This window comes from Equus quagga, chromosome 1 (assembly GCF_021613505.1).
Source record: "Equus quagga isolate Etosha38 chromosome 1, UCLA_HA_Equagga_1.0, whole genome shotgun sequence".
Lineage (NCBI taxonomy): Eukaryota > Metazoa > Chordata > Mammalia > Perissodactyla > Equidae > Equus > Equus quagga.
The window spans coordinates 182,898,924-182,917,099 of NC_060267.1; the positions used below are offsets into that span (position 1 = coordinate 182,898,924).

General features: G+C 38.9%; 1 protein-coding gene and 1 pseudogene across 3 annotated transcripts in view; one reads left to right on the forward strand and one right to left on the reverse strand.

The window, feature by feature from the left end:
- AADACL2 (arylacetamide deacetylase like 2) overlaps positions 1 to 11,705 on the forward strand; it is a 28,489-nt gene extending 16,784 nt beyond the window's left edge. Inside the window, exons 5-6 of one of the 3 annotated variants that reach the window (XM_046666669.1) lie at positions 3,084 to 3,655; positions 11,675 to 11,705. In XM_046666669.1, coding sequence (XP_046522625.1) covers positions 3,084 to 3,655; positions 11,675 to 11,690 — 588 coding nt within the window. In that variant the 3' untranslated portion in view covers positions 11,691 to 11,705. Of the gene's footprint in view, positions 1 to 3,083; positions 3,807 to 10,899; positions 10,955 to 11,674 lie in introns of those variants that run through there. The other 2 variants (XM_046666660.1, XM_046666678.1) reach the window with 2 other exon arrangements.
- LOC124242105 (polypeptide N-acetylgalactosaminyltransferase 1-like) lies at positions 6,792 to 8,426 on the reverse strand (annotated as a pseudogene).
- Positions 11,706 to 18,176: the final 6,471 nt, after the last annotated feature.

The following is an 18,176-nucleotide window of genomic DNA, read 5'->3' on the forward strand; positions in this document are numbered from 1 at the left end:
TGGGTGGTCTAATAAAGAAGGACAGTGAATAATTTACGTGGGAGAATTTTACTTTAAATATCATAAATTTGAGATTAATGGTGTTTAAGTATAAAAGGAAAGTTCAAATGCACCATATCCATTGTGTTCTCATTGAAATAATGTTATTTACTGAAAAAGATTAAGAATAAGGATGGGCTTTGTTGAATATCTTTCATAACCGTTTAATGACTGAGTTACTCAAAGGTCTTTATTATACTTAAAAAGTAATAAAAAATGTAAATGGACAATTTAAGTTTAGTCACATGTTTCTAAACCTCAAGGATATTTCCACAAGCAGGATACGTTCTCTCAACTTTGTTGATTTTGTACTTTCATTCTTATTGTTTCAAAGTAATAACATCCTGAGATGAATGCCTTGTACATATATATTTTTTGCTCTCACATACATATGAGTTGCCTACAAAATGAGGAATACAAATCCATTCATGTGATATTCATGTCCACTCTATATGATGGTCCATTCAGGGCTTTTTCAGTACTAATGTTGATGGTTCAGAATTAACGTTTATTTACACCTTTGCTCTCTGAATAGCTAGTTATCTTTGAGTCTATGTGAATCTAGAAGTAAAGAACTAAGCTATTGATAGTTCAATAATTTAGAGTTATTGTTGGGGCCTACTTGTTATATATACCTGTTACTGCTTCTTGCATCTTATGACTTCTGGTTCCAAAGATAGTGTCTTCTTAAAAGAATTATAAACTGAAAGCAATATTCATTCACTCATTTTTCTATTTTTTCACATTCTATTGAGCATTTTGCTATCTTAGACCCACTAAGAGAGATGATAACTTAGATATTGAGTCAGCGTTTATAGTATTCAAAATCCAGTAGAAAGATCCATTATGTACATTTTTATAAGAAAAGGGGAAGTGATATTGGCCTGAAAGAGGTAAAGAGTTTTGGAAGTTTAAAGTAGACAAGAGAAAGGTAAGTTAACTTTGATCAGGTATTTACATGCATAATCACACATATATGGTTATAAGTATATATAAAATGTGTAGAAAGTATCTGAAAAGATTCACACCAGACTGATCACATAGTTATTCGGACTAGGGCAAAACTGCCAGATGTGCAGGATCCGATCAGCAGGTGTTCTTCCAGTATCTGGAGGGGCGGACTTTGAAATGAGTTTTGGAGGAGAGCGGAGAGAGAAGTAAAAGTATTGAATGGTAAAGCGACAAATGACATCATAGGGACAGCGAGCTGACAAATAGTGGCACTTTTGTGGGAAAGCGATTTATTTCACATGACATCCCAGAAAGGAAGGTCAAGCTAGGTCAGGGGTGGGTGGATTCTTTTTCGCCCCACCCCTGGGTGTGTGGTCGCTGTTTGTTTCTTTTCCTGGGTTTGGGACGTTTTCCGAGGGTGGGATGTTGATAGAGGACTTTTGCTCAGTAAATCTTCTGCCTGAGGGCCTTTGGGAGAGACTTGCCATCTAGGGGAGTTTTTGTCAGGAAACTTTGTCCCAGCTCATTCTCATTCGAAACTTGTGAAACCTCTAGCATCTTGGGCGCGCCTTGGGGAGGTGGTAGGTTGTCATTTCCCGTCCGAGGTGCCTCTTGGATTTCAGTTTATTCCCTCCTCGGGGTTCAGCCAGCGCTGTGGTAAGAGTTTGACTTAGAGACACGTCCTCCAGTCTTGGACTTTTCACTTGGAGCTGCACCGGGGGTTTTTCATGGTCCAGATGCCGTTTTCTCAGATGTAACCCTCCAGCTGACACACTTACTCCTTGGAGATGATTTCAAGGTTCTGTCCTGCAGTCTGCAGGGTCATCAATGAGACCTCAGGACACCCTTCACCTCTGGAGAGGAAAAAGGGCTCCTGGTCAAATATGCCTCATTTTCTTCTTACGCATCAAACTTAGTGAATCTCAATAAGGGTTTTTCATAGTTTTATCCCTTTGTTTCTCAAACACTTCACTATTTTTTCAGAATGTAAGTTACAGATCTGTTGGCTTTTTTTTGTTTTATATGCTTTTGCGCTTTGATAATGTTTCTTCAAATTTATCGTATTATGTTGGGAACTTTTGCTTGATAGCCAAATAACATTATTTTAAACTTAAATTGTAGTTTTAATACTATTTATTTTGAATTTCTTAGATTTTAAAATGAAATATTATTTTAATAGTTGTATTTATTTATTCTGTTAGCTTCGGTTACTTTCAGTCAAGAATTTTTGCAAACCTGTTATGTACTGTCGATTTCCCCCAGGACTATTATGTTTAGGTTGTTTCCATTGGTGATTTTTGACACAAACATCATTGCATGTATTTATCTCCCTCTCTCTTTCTCTTTCTATTTTGCCTCCTTGCCCGCTGTACCAAACTCATGCTATGCACCAACTCAACTGATGTTAAGGCACCGATTTGCTAAAGCAGATCGAACCGTGCTTTACGCCATTACTGTGGTCATGGAGCCAGCTTGCTGCTATTTCTCTCTCCACCTTGGATTGAGGAACTCACTGTGGCTGCTGCTTCCCGACCCCCAAATTGTTCTTGAGTATAACCCAATAGTGCCTCACCTTCAGCTATATGCCTTTTAAAAAAAATTCTTATTGAGGTATAATTGACATATAACATTAGTTTCAGGTGTACAACCTAATGATTTGATATATGCATATATTGTAAAATGATCACCACAATAAGTCCAGTTGGCATCTATCACCACTTATATTTACAATTTTTTTTCTTATGATGAGAACCTTTAAGATTTACTCTCCTAGCAACTTTCAAATATACAATACAGTAATACTAGCTATAGTCAGCATGCTGCACATGACATCCCCAGGACTTATTTGTTTTATCACTGGAAGTTTGTATCTCTCTCTCTTTTTCACACACACAACCAAAATTTTTTAAACTTTACTGTTGAAATGAGCTTCACATTTTTTCATGCCACTGAAAGACATCATCAATATTGTGAAAATAATTATAACATCCAACAACTTATGTAGATTTGTTTACCTCAAGATTGCTTAAATTATTAAAATTAACTCTCCTTGGTGTTTTGGAAGTCTTTGTCTTATCATCATGTTTTTTCAGGTGCAGAATAATCTTGAAATACAACATAAAATCAAGCTACAAGCATTGCTTTACCCTAGTTTACAGCTGATTGATTCTTACTTGCCGGCTCACCGAGACAATGAGTATGGTTTAATTCTGACAAGGAAAACAGGCATAAAACTCATAAGTTTATATCTCACTGCCAGTGAAACATTATCCCTGGCAGTCCTGAGAAACCAACATATGCCTCTGGAATCAGCACATCTCTTCAAGTTTGTTAATTGGAGTATTCTCTTACCCAAGAAGTACAGAAAGGACTACGTTTATACTGAACCAGTTCTTGGACGATGTAATCATTCACTTCCAGCATTCATGGATATCAGGGCATCACCTTTGCTGGCCAATGATTCCCAGTTACGGAATTTGCCATCAACCTATATTCTTACCTGTCAATATGATCTCGTGAGAGATGATGGCTTTATGTACACTTCCAGACTTCAAAATGTTGGAGTTCAAGTCACTCATGACCATCTTGAAGATGGAATTCATGGAGCTTTATCGTTCATGACATCACCACTGCATTTACATCTAGGCCTCAGGATAAAAGACAGGTATATTAGTTGGCTGGATAAGAATTTATAAGTATCTTTTATAGAAAATATATATAGCCATCACTTACTGGGTTGTAATTTTTGATATTTGTAGTTGTAAATGCAAAGAACAGCGTCACTTGTGTTGTGTAAATTGATATTTGAATCACAACGGTCTCCGTGTTTCCTTGAACTGGTTATTAATTTCTCTGACTCACAGAACCTGCATGTGTAAAATGTATATAATCCTGTTTATTTGGCCTTTACTTAGAGTTTATTATAATTATGCTGGTCTCAATAGAGACCAAAGCTTATTAAACTTGAGAAATAAAAATAGTTACTGGCAAGTTAGCAAAGATAGTTTCCAGACAGGTACAGAAATTGTAGTAGTGGGTAGAAAGAGGAAAAATAAGGGAAAAAACTGCAAGGTAATTGTATTAGTTTTCTGTGGCTGTTGTAACAAATTACTAAAAATTTGGTAGCTTAAAACAACAGAAATTTATTCTCTCAGAGGTCAGGGGGGCTGAAGTCCACAAGGAGTATCACTGGGCCAAAATCAAGGTGCTGGCAAGAGCCACGCTGCCTCTGGAGGGGGAGGTCGAGCTCCTTGCCTCTTTTATCTGGTGGCTGCCATATTCCTCACTGTAGCCACATCACTTTAATCTCGCAGGCCAGCATTTTCAAGTTTCTCTCTTCTCTATCTTCACAGGACTTCTCCTCTGCCTCCATCTTAGAAAAATATGTGCGTTTGCGTTTGGGATCCACCCAAATAATCCAAGATAATCCCCCCATCTCAAGATCCTTAATTTAAGTACATTTGCACATCCCCCCCTTTCTTCCCATATAAGTAACATTTACAGGGACTAGAATTTAGGTGTCTTTTGGGAGGCCTTATTTTTTTAACATTTTCAGTCAAATTTAATTTTTTAAAAAAGGCAACAGATCAACATTACAATCATTATAATTCAATCTAATCTACATCTGAACAATGTAGCCCATCTGAGTATGGAGTGAGAAAAGTTTTCCCAAAAAACTGTCAAATACATCATCTCAAAATACTCAAATAATAAATCACTTCTGCCAGCATTTTGTTGAGTGTAATCATAAACTAAAAACAAAGGTTTATTGCTGTAAAAACAAATCTGTACTTTGTAGGATGAATCTTGAGTATTAAGCGTAATCAGTTGAATCAAGTTAAGAAATTAAAAATGCAGCAAGAAATGTATGTGTGTGTCTGTGTATGTATGTGTCTGTGTGTGTGTGTATGTGTCTGTGTGTGTGTGTGTGTGAGAGAGTGTGTGTGTGTGTGTGTGTGTGTGTGTGTGTGTTGGGGCGGGATCTAGAAGCCAGTTGACCCAAGAGCAGCCCAGATATCAAACTTGTTCAGTTGAGACCAGACGTTATGTCAAATCTCCTTTTCTCACAAGGCAATTACAAATGGCAATTTTAACTGTCTGCAAACCACATACATTTTTTGAAATGTAGAAAGAAATGAACTATTTAAGAAGAACCACTTTTCTTCAGCTCAATATCAGCACCCAAAGGATAAAAAAAGCATACATGAGTATCACAAATGAAAACAAAATGAATGTCACTGGAATCAGCTATGTTTCCCCAGTTAGGCTTGCAAAACTGATACAGAAATTTGATACCATAACAAATTATATTTTCATAGTTCTGATTTAATTTCCTTTAAAGTCTTTTAAAATATATTTTTTGAGTTATGAAAATGTTTTGTTCATGATACTGAATCTTTTTGATTCAATACTCATTTGAATATTATGGTCAAGCCATTAAGTTTGGAAACATCCAAGCAAAGGTCATCAGTTATTGGCAGTGGGGAAGACCTGATTACATCCCATATCATGACCGATAAAATTTCCAAGCTTTTCGTTATCTTTTCTAGCTGTGTTATCCAGACATTGATGTGTTTCCACATTTCTTATCTCTCCCCAAAAGAAATAGTGACATGGAACTTGAGAATCAGGATGAATATTCTCTGGGTACCAGGAAAAGGGTTTGCGTTGTGGTTTGTGTCTTAGACCAAATCTTGTTGATCTAGCTCTGTAATCTACTTTTGTAACATCTGGGGAAGTTATATACAAGAATTTCCTGATTTCATCTATCCAAACTCTGCAGGTTATCTGTTATTTTTATTGATAATCTTCCCTGTGCCTCCCGGAAACATATAAAGTGTAGATTTCCAAAACACATATCCAAGGTGTAAGCAAGTAACAATTTCCAAAGTATGTCAACAGTGTCCAACACTAAAGGAAATTTCTAGGTTTTCTCCTCCTCAAATATCCATTCCAGCACTGTATTAATTTGCTACGACTGCCATAAGAAAGCACCACAAATTGAGTGGCTTAAACAACAGGAATTTATTGTCTCACGGTTCTGGAGGCTGTGAAGATGTGAAATCAAGACGGTCCCAGGTCATTCTCCCTTTGAAGGGTCAGGTGATGTGTCTATTCCAGGCTTCTCTCCTAGCCTCTGGTAGTCCTTGGTTTGTGGCAGCTCAACTCCAATTGTCACACAGTGTTCGCCCTATCCAAATTTTCTCCTTTTTATAAGAACACAAATCATATTGGATTAGGGCCCACTCTCATAACCTCTTTTTAACTTGACTGCTTCTATAAAGACCCCATCTCCAAAAGAGGTCAGAGTCTGAGGTACTTGGGGCTAGGACTCCAATTGATCTTTTATGGGGGACACAAGTCAACCCATAGCAAGCATGATATATTCCAATTTCTTAAAAGTAATTGTTACCAGCTACAAACATAGGTTTTTACCCACCACACAAGAGGGGCCAAGTAAAAACTGGAACACCAGGCCTATGGCAAGGAAAGAGTTTTTATTTTGGGTGACATCAGCCGAGAGACAAGAGTGAGACTTGTTTCATCTCATCCCCCCAAAAGAGAGGAGGTGAGGGGTTTTAAAGGTTTGTGAGGAGTGTGGCTGCTTATGGATGAGGAGGATCACTGGCCTTGCTGGTTGGAGCTTTTCCACCAGCCTGTGTTCAGCCTTGGGACACTGCTTACGGGGAGGGAGGGGATGATATGGAATCTGGGTGCTTATCCTTGGCTGTCTGTCTCCATGGCAGATAGTGCATTCTGGGGCCAGGGAGCCAGGGAGTAAGCAGGGAAAGAGTGCTTTGGTTTTAACCCCATATATGCTGGGTTTAATGTAGGGGAACTGATATCAGGGCCAGCATCTATGATCTCTGATAATCTCTGTCTATTGAAAAAGGGCTCTTGCCAATGATGATGGTCTGACAGGAAGAATCCGATCAACTCTCCTCAGTCCTCCTTCTCTTTGGGGAACAGGTTGTCAGCAAGAATTGAGCTTCCAGTTGAATACAATGTAGGTCACATCCTAGCCTGCCATTTACTCCAAAGTATCCGTGATGTATCACCTCATTGATAAGACATACTGCCATTGTCCTGTCATGTCTGATTCAGGCTAAGGGAGGCTGCAGCCACCCTGTTGTACGCTCACAGCATGAAGGTGATCCTTTGCCTTTTAGACACCGCAGCTCCTTTTTAATCTAGCTCTGACCAATCCAGAACTTTGTTCCATTTGGATTACATGAACCAGCAGTTTTTAGTTTTTTCACAGAACTCTCTAGAGGTTCTTTCGAAAAGTCTCTCATTGATATCAGTGACCAGGACAATTTCTTCTAGCACGTGCCTTGATGAGCGACTAATGACGCTATGGACAGGAGACTTCTGCAGAAGGGTGCTCCAGGCCTTGTCTCTGGAAGCCATCACCAACCAGCTCATAGGAAGATTAACTGGGTACATGTTTGTTTGACACCATCTCTAGCGGGAAGCTCTCTCTCCTTTTTTCCATCCCATGTGTTGTGTTCACTGAAGTCAAGCAGCAGGAACCTGTGCAAGAGTACCCAAATCAAGGAGGAGGCTGGGTCCACCTTGTGATATGCAAATTTTCTCATGTCACTTTAATTCAAATGTAAAATTTAGACAGATGGTCCTGACTTACTATTTTTTGACTTAACGATGGTGCGAAAGCGATAGCTTTCAGTAGAAACCATCCATCACAGTTTGAATTGTGACTTCTTCCTGGGCGCGCAGTATGTGATAGGATCCTCTCTCCCCATGCTGGGCAGGGCAGCAAGCCGCAGCTCCCAGTCCGCCACACAATCGCAGGCTTAAACAGCTGATACACTTAAAATCCTTCTGTCCCACACAACCCATTCTGTTTTTCCCTTTCAGTGTAGTATTGAGTAAATTACAGGAGACATTAACACTTCCTTATAAAACAGGCTTGTGTTAGATGATTTTGCCTGACTGTAGGCTCAAATAAGTGTTCTGAGCACCTTTATCAGGACTAACCCCAGGTAAGTCTGAAACTGAGGATGAAGGGGTGAAAATTTCCCTGCATTAGGGTAAAACTGTGCCTTGTGCCCACAAGGTTAATGTGGGAAACAAAATAACCCAAGTTTCTGAGCTTACCCTGCAGAACAGCAGGAGGACGGCTGATAGAGCGGAACTTTCTAACAGCCCCCTACCTGGCTAAGCATCTCGTAGCAACCTTCAGAAGCTAAAATGACCAATTGTGAACTTTAGACGTCAAAGACTGAAAATCTACCACATGCAACACAAGGAGCAGGCAGTCCCACCTGTCCAGAGGACTCAGAACTCCAGCCCCCAAGGCCGCATGCTCCCCATCCCCTACTTAAATCCCCAAATAAAAACCCTTGCTTGTGGCTCTTCAGTGAGTTCAGGATGCTGCCCTTTCTCCTTGCTCAGCTCTTTGCAATAAAATTCCTACTTTCTTCCACTACATCCAGTGTCAGAGATTGGCTTGCTGCAGGATGGGTGAGCGAACTCACTTCAGGTCTGATACCAAGTTGAGGAAGATCTGTATATTGACATGTATGTGTATATACATATGAAGCATGAAAAATACAACTATACAAATATCATCATTGAAATCATTATTTCATTGTTATTTCCATTCATGATTTCATCATTAATTCAATCCACTTGCATCGGAAACCACTTTCCTGCACCATCCCCGGGGGCAGCCCAGTCCTTGCAGTGCTCTGATGCCTGCGTGCTGGTGGGGAGGCTGCCCAGGCTTGGGTCTTTGTACCTAGCATGATAGTTGTCAGGAGGGCATCGTTATGCTCCCTTCAAGTCTATTTATGCTTCAAAAGCATTCAGGTTAACTGCTCTCAGTGTGACATCGCTTCAACTTTTATGTAAACTCAATGAGAAAATTTGCTTTCAATTGTATAACTGTGCTTTTTGCTTCATCTCAAAACATGTTGTGTTCACTAACCTTCTTGCTGTTGTGCACTGATAAGTCAGTCTTCAGACTCAAGTTCTGAGCTGCTGCGGCACTGCAAAAAGGCTTTGGTTGACCTATGTTGTCTTTCCTATTAGTTGTCACAAGGTACAGTGAGCATGACAGGGTCAAGTGTATAAGATTTTGTATTTCATCACCTTTGAGGCTATTTATCATTCCACCTTCTTCCATTAGTGTGACTATTTTGGTGTTAATTTTATCATAAGATACGTAAAATATTTCCATAGAGACTAAAGGGAAATATTTAACCAAATTGCTGGTGTCATAGTAATGTTACAAATGTTTATATATTTGGATATAAATGTGTCTGTGTGTACATATATAGTATTTTGGATATACACAGAAGTGAATATCCTTTAGAATGTTTCCCTACAATTAAAATATGGGTTGTACTTTGCCATTTGTGAAAAACAAATGAGGGATAAACAAATCAAAGATGATAATTTTTCTTGACCAATAAGACAAATAAACCCCCCTCCTAGGTTCATAAAATAAAGAAAATGCACCATTAGGAATGAAAAAAGACATAGGAAATGTTAAAATAATTAAAAGTGACTGCTACATGCTAATGAGGGCAAAATAGTTAAAAACTTAAGAGGGCATGAGTAAGATATAAACAGGTTAAAAAATAACCCTCCCTCAATTTGTAAAGTTGGAAACAAATTGGAAAATCAACCAATCATACATCGCTAGAGAAGACATCAGGGCCAGATGGATTCACAGTAGGGTGAGTTTTATCTAAAACTAGTTAATTTCAATGTTATTAAAATTATTCCAAGTGACAGAAAAGCAATTCAAGTCTCCCTGTTCCTTTTAGGAAGCAATCCAGCAGTGTATCAACAGAAGCGTGTAATTTGACCAAGCACGCTTTCTTCAGGCTGCCATAGTGACTGAGCACGAGAATATGCATCAATGTAATTTATTATATCAAAAAATTAACCCAGAAGGACCAAAAGCGCAAAAGACTTGAAAAAGGCATGATAAAGTTAATAACTGGTCCTAATTGATATAAATCTAAGAAAAATAATAAGTGAAAATTTGTTAACACAATAAAGGCTAAATTGCCAAATGAGAGAAAAGATTATCATAAATAATAAATCGCTGAAACATTTTCAGTTGAAATTGTGAACAGGAAGTGATGCATATTGCCACTATTACTGTTTATTCCTTGGATAAAATACCTCATGACTATTTCCAATTCAAAGCCAGGACTGCAGGGTGTTTATGAACATTTCCACTTGACACCTCTGTCTCCTTTTCGTCACAGCGAGATTCCTGGTTCTCATGTACATGGGAGATGACAGAATTATAATTATATTATATAAATAAAATAAACTATATTAAATATAAATAACTATATTAAATACATATATATATATCGTTTCATATATATCTCGTTCATCTGCTTTATCCCACATTACACAAAAATTGTTTCCAGACTAACATCCTACCACCAGCAATGTGGTTATTGAAAACAGTTTGAAATTTTTGGTAGGTTTTCTTCCTATTTGCTTCCCATTTTTAAAAATAAGCTTTCTATTTTGAAATAATTTTAGATTCTCAGAAAAGTTGCAGAGATAGCACAGAGAAATCCTGTACACCTCTCACCCATTTTCCCCGATTGTTAACATCTTACATAACTGTGATATGTTTATCAAAACTAAGAAATCAACATTAGTATATTACTATTAACTAAACTCCAGACTTTATTCAGACTTCACTGCTTTTTCAAGTAATGTCCTTTTTCTATTGCAGGATCTAATCCAGGATACCATATTGTGTGTAATTGTCATGTCAGTTCGCTCTCCTCTGCTCTGTGATAGTTTCTCAATCTTTGTTTTTCATGACCTTGACAGTTTTGAGGAGTACTGGTTAAATAGTTTGTACAACGTCCCTCACTTTGGATTTGTCTTCTGTTTTCTCATAAGCAGCCTGGATTATGGTCCTTTGGAAGGAAGATCACAGAGGTGAAACGTCCTTCTCATGTCATCATATCAGGGGATACAATGCTGTCAACATAACTCAGCTTATGATGTTAACCTTATTCATTTGGCCAGTGTGGTTTTGGTCGGATGTCTCCGCTGTAAAGTTACTTTTTCCTCCATCTTTCCATACTCTATTCATTGGAAGCAAGTCATTAAGTCCAAATACACTCAGGAAGCAGGGAGAATTAAACTCTACCTCTTGTTGGCAAGATCTACATAAATTATTTGGAATCCTTCTGTGAGGAAGACTTGTCTCTTCCTTCCCACTTGTTTATTTATTCAATCATTTACTTGTATCACTGGGGACTCCCATATGTTTGTTTGGTATCTGGGGTTATAAACCAGTACTATGTTATTTATTTTGGCACTCAAATTGCTCTAGCTTTGGTCATTTGCAGCTTGTGTCCCTTTGACACATCCCTATCCTTTTCATTTTGAGCACTTCCTTATTTCTGGCACCACAAGATGCTCCATGCTCATCTTGTATTTATCCTGCCCTAGTCCAAGAATAAGCCATTTCTTCAAGGATTTGGATAACAGTATTTAGGAATAAGCATCTGGCAATGGGTATGCTCATTGCTACTTTTTAAAATAGCTGTACTCTAGCTGTATTTTCAGAGCATGTACACCTCGCATGCTATACTCTCTCATAGCCCCCATAGTTCCACGTGTAAATACATAGTTAATGCTCATCACCAGTTTTGTTTTGTTGTCTCCCCAGCAATGTGTCTGTTTGATGCTTCTTCAGTGCTGTCTGATGCTTTCACGTTGACTTCCAAAGGAAGAACTAGTGACGATGATATTTCTGGCGTTCTTGGATAGTGATGGTCATTTTTCTTCAGCCTTTATACTTGAAATTAATTTTGGCTGGATAAAAAATCATTGAGAGATATATATTTTTTTCCTTTTGGCCTAAAAATTGCTATAAAATATCTGAAGACCTTTGGTTTTTTCCCCCATAAGTTATTTGATTTTTTTTTCTTTACGTGCGAAAGATTCTTATTTTTTTTCTTTAAAGTCTAATAATTTTTACTAAACTATGTCTCAGTGTTGGCTATTCTGATTTGATTTTTCCCAGGTATGTCATTTACCTTATCGATATCTAATTTCAAATGTATGTATTTTTAATTTTGAAGACGTCTTCTTGAATTACAGTTTTTAGGAGTTGTTCCCTTCTCTTGCTTGGGTTTTTCTTGGGTGGGAAATTTCGTCATATCGGGGTTGGTTGTTCTCTCCCTGTGTTAATTATTTGTTGGTTTTGAAAATCATTTTAGGGGCCAGCCCAGTTGCCTAGTGGTTAAATTCACATGCTCCACTCGGCAGCCCAGGGTTTGCAGGTTCGGATCCCGGGCATGGACCTACCCACGGCTCATCAAGCCATGCTCTGGTGGCGTCCCACATACAAAAAATTAAGAGAAAGATTGGTGCAGATGTTAGCTCAGGGCCAATCTTCCTCCAAAAAAAAAAAAATCATTTTACTCTTGTTCCCAATCTCTTCTTCACATTCACTTTTTTACATTTCCACACTATTCAGTTCACTATATTTGCTGTACAAGCCTGTGTGTTCTGACAAATGCATGCCCTCCTGTAGATTCCTCCAAGGAGGAGGCATAGACAGCTGCATCCCCAGACATTTCTTCCTGCAGCCCCTGGTTCCCAAAACCTACTCATTTATTTTCTATCTCTGTGAGTTCACCTTTCCTGGAAAATCATATAAATGCCGTCATATCATATGTGGCCATTAAATTCCTTTTTATTTTAAACTTTTTCTTAATTTTCAGGCTACATTTCCGCTATGACATTTTCTGTATTCTTTGTTCTTCTTTGTGTCCATTCTGGTCTAGTCTTCATTGTTGAGATGTTGTTTTGTTTCCTGAAATATTTTTTGGGTGTTAGTAATTAATTTTTGAGTTTTTATAATTTTGGATTATGTTGCTCATTAGCATTGATGATCAGTGTCTAACTAACTTTAGGCAATTTTAAAATATGAGGGTATGGTTTTCCTCTGCTTTTAGGGGAGTTTTTCTGCTTTGCTTTCATTGCCCAGAGGGACGTTGTTCTGCTTGCTCTTATGTTAAATCTGAGTGATATTTAACTCCAGTCATTTTCTGATGCTCATTTCTACATGAAATTGGTCATCTTAACTTTTCAAAGGGGGGGGTGTGATTTTATATATTTTCTGACTCTGTGACTCTCGAGCTCCCTTTTCTGTCATTCTTGTGAAATATTCCATTTTGTCATTTAGTCCACACTGTCTTTCCCCAGTCCTGCTCTGTTCCCTGTGGTCCCTCCTCACTGTGGAGGTCTGTCCTGGAAGAGGCTTGGGCTGCTTAACGTTGAGGGGTGGTCCGGCCCGCTCTCCCGGCCCCTTCAGCTCTAACTGCAGATGGCTTGTACTCACCTACTAACAGGATGCACAGATCCCTGCCAGTGTCACCTGCTTTCCAGATTTGTTCCCAAGGTGCGTGGTGAACACGTGCTGGTAAGCTCTGGGCCTGTCATGGGCTCCCTTGCTTCCCTCTGTTTCCTCCTGCACAGGCACTCCCGCCACACAGGCCTCCGAGGGCTTGGTGGGTTGTTCCTGCCACTCGTACTGGGAGGTTTGTGCACAGACTTTATATTCTGGCTCATATTTTCCTTCATCTTATGCTGTCCATAGATTTTTGGTTTTATCATCCAAGTTTCTCTGTGGGTTTTTATGGGGAGATTTGAGGATTTTTCGAAAGTTAAGGACCCATAGTGGAAGATTTTAACTCATTTATTTTCAGTGGCTGATAGAAAAAACAGATGAAAATTAATGAGAGGATTTCAACAATGCAATTAATAAAAATAATTTAATTTACACATTGAACCCAGTAGCAAATGATGTCATAATACACATTCTTTTCAAGTACACATGAAAGATTAGAAAATATTCTTGGCCATAAAACAGTTATTATCAAATTTAAAATGATGGGAACCATGTAGAGAATATTCTCTGACTACAGTGAAATCAAGCTAGAAGTTAATAACAACATGGTAATTAGAAAATCAGCGGTTTGAAAGTAATAAACATACTAAGAAATAACTTATGGTCCAAAAACTTCACTATAGTAATTAGAAAATACTTTGGATTGAATGATAATGAAAACACACACATATCAAGACTTGTGGGATGCAGATAAGCTGGTCTGAGAAGGGAGTTTATAACATACATTATAATTTCTAATGCATACATTAGGAAGAAGCAATGTCAATCATCAATTAGCTAATGATCCATCTGACAAAGTCTTCAGCTTGTATTTCACAGAATCCCCTCTGCCTTTCACAGCCTAGTCATCAAAATACTTCAAGCCCCCCAGTCAAACCAGACTGTCATGCCTATGGGCTTGTGCTCATACATACCCCTCTGCTTAGAAGACCGTCCTTTTAGCTTCCTCCTTTGCATCATAAATTGACTCCCTGTTCACGATCTAATCTCAGTGCAGGACTTATTGATACCCTTTATAAATGATTACTACTTTTGTTTCGCCTCCATTTTTGCTGTACAGACTTCTGTCAGTCGCTGTAGTGTTTTAATTATTTGTGTAGGGGAATATGGATCTCATTGAAGTAGTTCCATTCTTTTCAATCTTTTCTTTTTCTTTTTCCTTTGGAGCTGGAGGGATAGTTTGGCTGAGCAGCACAGGGGTGTGGGGTGGGAGAGCGCCTATGAGAGCATGAAGGCCATGAATGGCCTCTGTGTCTGGCTCCCACCGATTACAGATGGCCTGTGCTGGTCAGGCGTGAATTCATGGGGCCGGCCGGGTGGCACAGCAGTTAAGTGCGCACGCTGCGCCTCTCAGCGGCCCGGGGCTCGCTGGTTTGGATCCTGGGTGCGGACATGGCACCACTTGGCAAAAGCCATGCTGTGGTAGGCATCCCACATATAAAGTAGAGGCAGATGGACATGGATGTTAGCTCAGGGCCAGTCTTCCTCAGCAAAAAGGGGAGGATTGGGAGTAGTTAGCTCAGGGCTAATCTTCCTCAAAAACAAAACAAAACAAAACAAAAGAACTCTTGTTCACCATGTGACTGTGGGCAAAGTCCTTATTCCTCCCTGATCTTCAGCTTCCTCATTAGTGAGAATTGGTAAAATAATACACACTGTTAGAGCAGTTTAAAGTTGAATGAGGAAATCACTGTAAAGCCCGTAGCACTGAACCTGGCACATCGGTGGGCTCTCTTCAACCATTGCTTCCCTTTGGTCTGGGTCTCGAAGTCATTTAATCCTCTCCACTACTCTTCCCAAGTGAACACATGCACAGAAAAATTTCAGAAGTTAAGTTTATTGCCAGGCAAACTATACATAGTAGAAAACAATTGCACTGGGTAATTTTCTGAGGGGAAAAAGTCAAAGTCAAAGTTCAAACTGAAGTGTTAGAAAGGAAAGGGAGAATAGTTCATGGAGATAATGGTAATTAATGATTAATTAATGATTGAAATTAATTTGTGATTATGATATTTACAAAAATAATTAATTTAATGATTGCAAACTAGGTCAAAGGGTAGGACATATGAGTCCACAGGTCTGTACATTATTGGTTAAAACAAGTTTCATTATTCCTTGGTCCAGAAATAAAAATCTTCAGTTACTGTCAGTAAGAATCTGACTTAGTAAGTTTATTAAGCTCTTGGTTCTTTCAGAGCATTAGTGTTGGAACAGTTGATGTGAAATACTACAGCATTTAGCAACTAATGCTCTAAATTGAAAGTTTTCATTTTACACCACCCCTTTTTCCCTGTGAGAATCTCTTTAGTGGAGCAGAAAGAATGGTCATCCAACTTTTAGACAGTAAACACACAAAGTCCAACCAATAAGGATCACTGCAATACACAAATGGAAAAGATAACGATCAGCCACAGTTGTATATTAACTGAGATAGAACTTGATGTATGAAAGAGTTAGTAGTTAGATATAAAACTGAGAAATTTCCCTAAATGTCTTTATTTTAAAATAATTTTAGCTGGAAAATGTTTTTTTTCTCTAACTCACTAGCCCATCACCCTTTCCAAAACATGTGGCTCAATGCAACCTATGCTGTAAACCTTTACGATTTGCATGTTAGTGTTCAGCTCTTCTATTTATCTACATAAAGCCTTCTATAGGAATTCCTTCAGCCCCTCACTCCCAGCTTCAAGGGGGCGTGCTGACCTAAATGTGCATCCCCGATAGGATATAAACTCTTTGAAATCAGAAAATGTATTTTCATCTTTGTATTCCCAGCACCTCACAGCAAGCCAATCATATGGAAGGCAGCTGCATCAGTGTTGGCTGCTGGAATAGGGTCTGGATGGGTCCTGAGAGAACGGCACTTGTTTAGAATAACCAATGTGGAAATGGAAAAGAAAGCTGATCAGGGCAAGTCAAAAAATCACTGACCAGTGTGTTCATTAATTATGTTTGAGACCACCCTGAGATTTTCTCCCTAGGATTCCCAGGTAAATTATAGACATATCAAACTATCGCAGGAGGCTGTCTGTAAAGAAAGAAACAGAATCACATCATTTGTTAATTCTCATTAATACTTTGATTTTATTTTTTTTTATTTGAAGTCTTTTTCGGTATGATCTGTCAAGATGGACAGTAGACAGACTTGAGGTGTTGTCAAGTAACTTCAGGGTTGGTTATCCTCTAGGCCAGGTGCCCTATTGACCAAAATACTCTCAGTTTTCTTGAATACTTTATTATGCCCCAAATAAATTTGTCTCCCAGATGAAGCTGAGTGTGGAAAGAGAAGCTGATGTCAGTACCTGCCCAGTGCTGAGTTAGAGAGAAAAGGCAGATACAGGTAGGAAAAGGGGGATGCAGGTGCTGAAAGTTCAAGCAACAGTTCAAATAAAACTAAACAGTGATGCTACACGGATGTAACTAGCTCCTGGGAATCCCCACATCTCATTAATTTGCAGACTGTTGAGAGTAAAGACCTTAGAGCCAGAGGATCCAGGCTAACACAACAGCTTTGGAAACATGTAATGATGTGACCTTGGGAAGGAAAGCAAACGTCTTGTCATGGTAGTTCTTGCCTTCCACTGGTGACGTGAGGACTGAGTGATACCATACATTCGACACGATATGAGGATTAAGTCATACAATACTTGAAACTTGGCATAAAACTTACTTGCTCCTTAAGAAAATTCTTAGGGAGTTTGAGCAACTGAACTCTTGGGTCACTCAGCAATCCAAAGGACCTGTATTTGGTGATGCCACCGTTTCAAAAGATAGTCTCCAGGTTTTGTGGATCTTAACTACTTCTGTCTGGAAGTGACACACATGAACTTCTGTCAGATCCCTTTGTCCAGCACTAGTCCCATAACCTCACTTAACTGCAAGAGCAGAGATCTAAAAAGCACAGGGGGGCGTGGACACTCAGTGAGCAGTAAACGTCTCTCACACTACTACTTGTTTTCATAGGACCTTGACAAGTTACTTAAGCTTCTGATCTCAGTTGCTTCTCTGTAATCTGAGACTAATTAAACTCTGGGACAAGGGCGGTTGAATGAGCGCTCACGGAAGACTGTCCTGGCTTCGCTCTGTACTGCTGAACGAGCTCGTACAACTCTCTAGACGTCCCTCAGTCTCAGCTTCCCTCTCTCCCGTATGACAATAATCCTATTGAGGATTAAATAGATTGAATTGGTTTAGCACACTGCTTGGGGTACAGAGTAAGTGCTCAAAAACTGTTAGCTGTCTCCATGATTGTTGTATAATTTTAACATAATTAGTATTATTCATTGATTATCGTAATTGTTGGAAGACAATAAAAGATAATATAAACTACATGCGACCAGATCCATCTTACGTTGTAAAAGCTCTCAATACTTTTACAATATTTGTTTGCCTTCCTCCACTCTGAGGTTTGTTGTTTGAATTTTTCTATGGCCTAAAAAAAATAGTTAAAGTTTTCTGCATCTAGCAGTTGTGAAATGAATGTTTGTTTTTGACTGCCTAGCAACAACCCAAGGGTGTTGGGTTTGACAGAACTTCCAGACAGCAGGTTCTGTTTCTTTTGCATAGTCCTTCCTTTGTGCTTTGACTAAGTTTAGTTATTTCTGGATGGCCTATGAAACGACAAACTGACCAGTGAACTTTGTGTTCAAGAAATTGGGTAGCACTATGATCTCTACTGGGTATAAAATAATCTTTCAATGTTTCAGAAGCGCACTTCCTGTGCTGCCAAGTAGAAAGGGCAGAGAGAAACATC